The sequence below is a fragment of the Anneissia japonica genome, unplaced genomic scaffold (assembly GCF_011630105.1).
Source record: "Anneissia japonica isolate Jap-2015-1 unplaced genomic scaffold, ASM1163010v1 scaffold82638_len2215_cov160, whole genome shotgun sequence".
NCBI classification, from domain to species: Eukaryota; Metazoa; Echinodermata; class Crinoidea; order Comatulida; family Comatulidae; genus Anneissia; species Anneissia japonica.
In genome coordinates, this window is record NW_022729863.1 from 1 (window position 1) to 2,215 (window position 2,215).

The 2,215-nt window shown below is 36.9% G+C and overlaps 1 protein-coding gene across 1 annotated transcript; it reads right to left on the reverse strand.

Annotated features, from left to right (window-relative positions):
* Positions 1–805: 805 nt before the first annotated feature.
* On the reverse strand, positions 806–2,085 carry LOC117114741 (adhesion G protein-coupled receptor E1-like; the record flags this gene model as incomplete). The annotated part of the gene is made up of 3 exons (XM_033258432.1): positions 806–934; positions 1,313–1,441; positions 1,840–2,085. Coding segments are annotated over 3 exons (504 nt in total), but the record flags the coding sequence as incomplete, so codon positions are not given.
* Between the last annotated feature and the right edge of the window lie 130 nt (positions 2,086–2,215).

Consider the following 2,215-nt stretch of genomic DNA (forward strand, 5'->3'; position numbering starts at 1 on the left):
TAAAACAGATCTGCTTCCCTGGCTGTGTCTGCATACAGTATACGCTGGTAGTGATAAGTCTATTGGTATATTCATTTTCTACAAAAAAAAACATAGTGGCATCAGTCGACTTATTTTAAGGGATATTCCAGTTCTTACCGCCACACCTATTTGCTCGCCGGGTATTTGCCTCCTGTATTTCTCACTTTCTATTTTACCCCTGTGCTACTTTCCTGTGAAATTTTACCATCACCCAAGGCAATGGACCTTTCCGCTAAGCCCCACCCACTGGATATTGTTGCTAAGGTCCCACAAGACGACAATGTTAAAATATACGCAAACACGTGCGTTTGTGGGACAACACGTGTGTTTGTGAGACGCGCGCGTATTCCTAGCCTTGTTCTGATTAGTCAGTTGATAAGTTTGATTGACACTCCGGAAAGGTCTATTGTCCGCAGAATTTTTCCTGATGCCTTACAACTATCAAGTGTGAATGACAATTATAATGCCTTCAATATTTTACTTGAAATATATTATTATAATAAAAATGATGTGTATATTTATTTTTACTTGGAATATAGAACGCATAGAGATAAAGATAGCGTGAGTCAAGGTGCAAATTGCACGAGGGGGAATACCAAAAGAATAGTGAAGGGAACTCCTGCTCCGATTCTGCTCCCATCCTTCTTGTGTAGATATTATTATAGAATATCTCATTTGTATGTAATTAAAAAAAATAAAAAAAAAGAAGAAAATTATTCTTTAGCGATTAAAGGAAAATAATAAATAATGTCATGTATTTTTATTTTTATGTGGAATAACATACCGATGCACTGGACACCATTTCTAATAAACCCTTTATTGCATTTGCACGTGTAACTTCCCAGAGTGTCTCTACACGTTCCTGATACTCCACAGGGATCTGTTCCATTAACAGAATTGCATTCATTCACGTCTAAAATGAGAGCAAATACAGTGTAATAGATAGTAATACAGAATCAATTGGACCATCAGAATGTCCACCGAAACAATGGACGGACAACTTCAAACAAATGGAGGGCGCTCTTGGTTTAAACAATATAATAATGACACAAAGAAAATTAGTTAGCTCTACACTATTCATGGATTTCTTCAATAGAAGAAAACCATGAATAGACTGTCATCTCCAGTACCAATCCTTGGAGGACTGCATTAAACATAAAAACAACTTAAAACATTGTAATATAAAAGCGGTGAGCAATCTCTTGCTTCACAACCCATCATATCTGGGGTACAGTAATTAGCTGAGAATGCTAATGTGTATGGTTCTAACTCGCAATATCTCTCAACTTACTTGTACATTCTGCGTCATCAGTCTTCCTTGAGTATCCCGTAATGCATCGACAAAGGTAGCTAGCGTCGAGATTCACACACTCTTCCAACTCTTTGCAGATATCCGGGTTTTCTGCGCACTCGTCTATATCTGAGATATTACAACATAGTGATCATGATACATGTATAAGAATCTATAATAATCTGACAACTTACAGTATCAGTTTACATTAAGAGGCAAAAGATCAAATTTGCTGCTCACATTGTGGAACAGCCAACTCAAGGAAAACAAAACAACTATTATTCAGTGATGACAAAAACTGTAAAACATGACACTTGGTAGAAAATATTATCGGAAAAGCAGCTACAAATTCTGGATTATCCAGTACTGACCACTTCACTAGGGAGTCCAAGAGAAGAAACTTCTAATGTTAGAGAATTTCAGTTATCTGCGATAATTCGCCAGAAGATAACCATCACAAATTTGCCATATAAGCAAATATGATGAAAAAACTTACAATCAATATCAATTCATATTCTAAAACTTACCAAAGCAATTGGTACCATCACCGCGGTAACCTGTCGGACAGGCGCATGCGTAACTACCAATGCTGTTGGTGCAATTGGATTTCGGATGACAGTCTAGAGCTCTCTCAATGCACTCATTGATGTCAAAGCAGTGTGTACTGTTACCCTCAAAGCCGTCTTTACAGGTACACATATAGGAACCAACAGTGTTTGTACAGTCAGCATTTTTATCACAGTCACTCGTTTCTTGGCGGCATTCATCAATATCTACAGAGAAATCAGAGAAAATGTGTATTTATGTTTAACTTGACCTTCATCACTTCATCATGCAAAGTTGTGATTACAAAATGGCTTATGGCTATTTCATTTACGTGTATATACGTATTTGTGTATATAT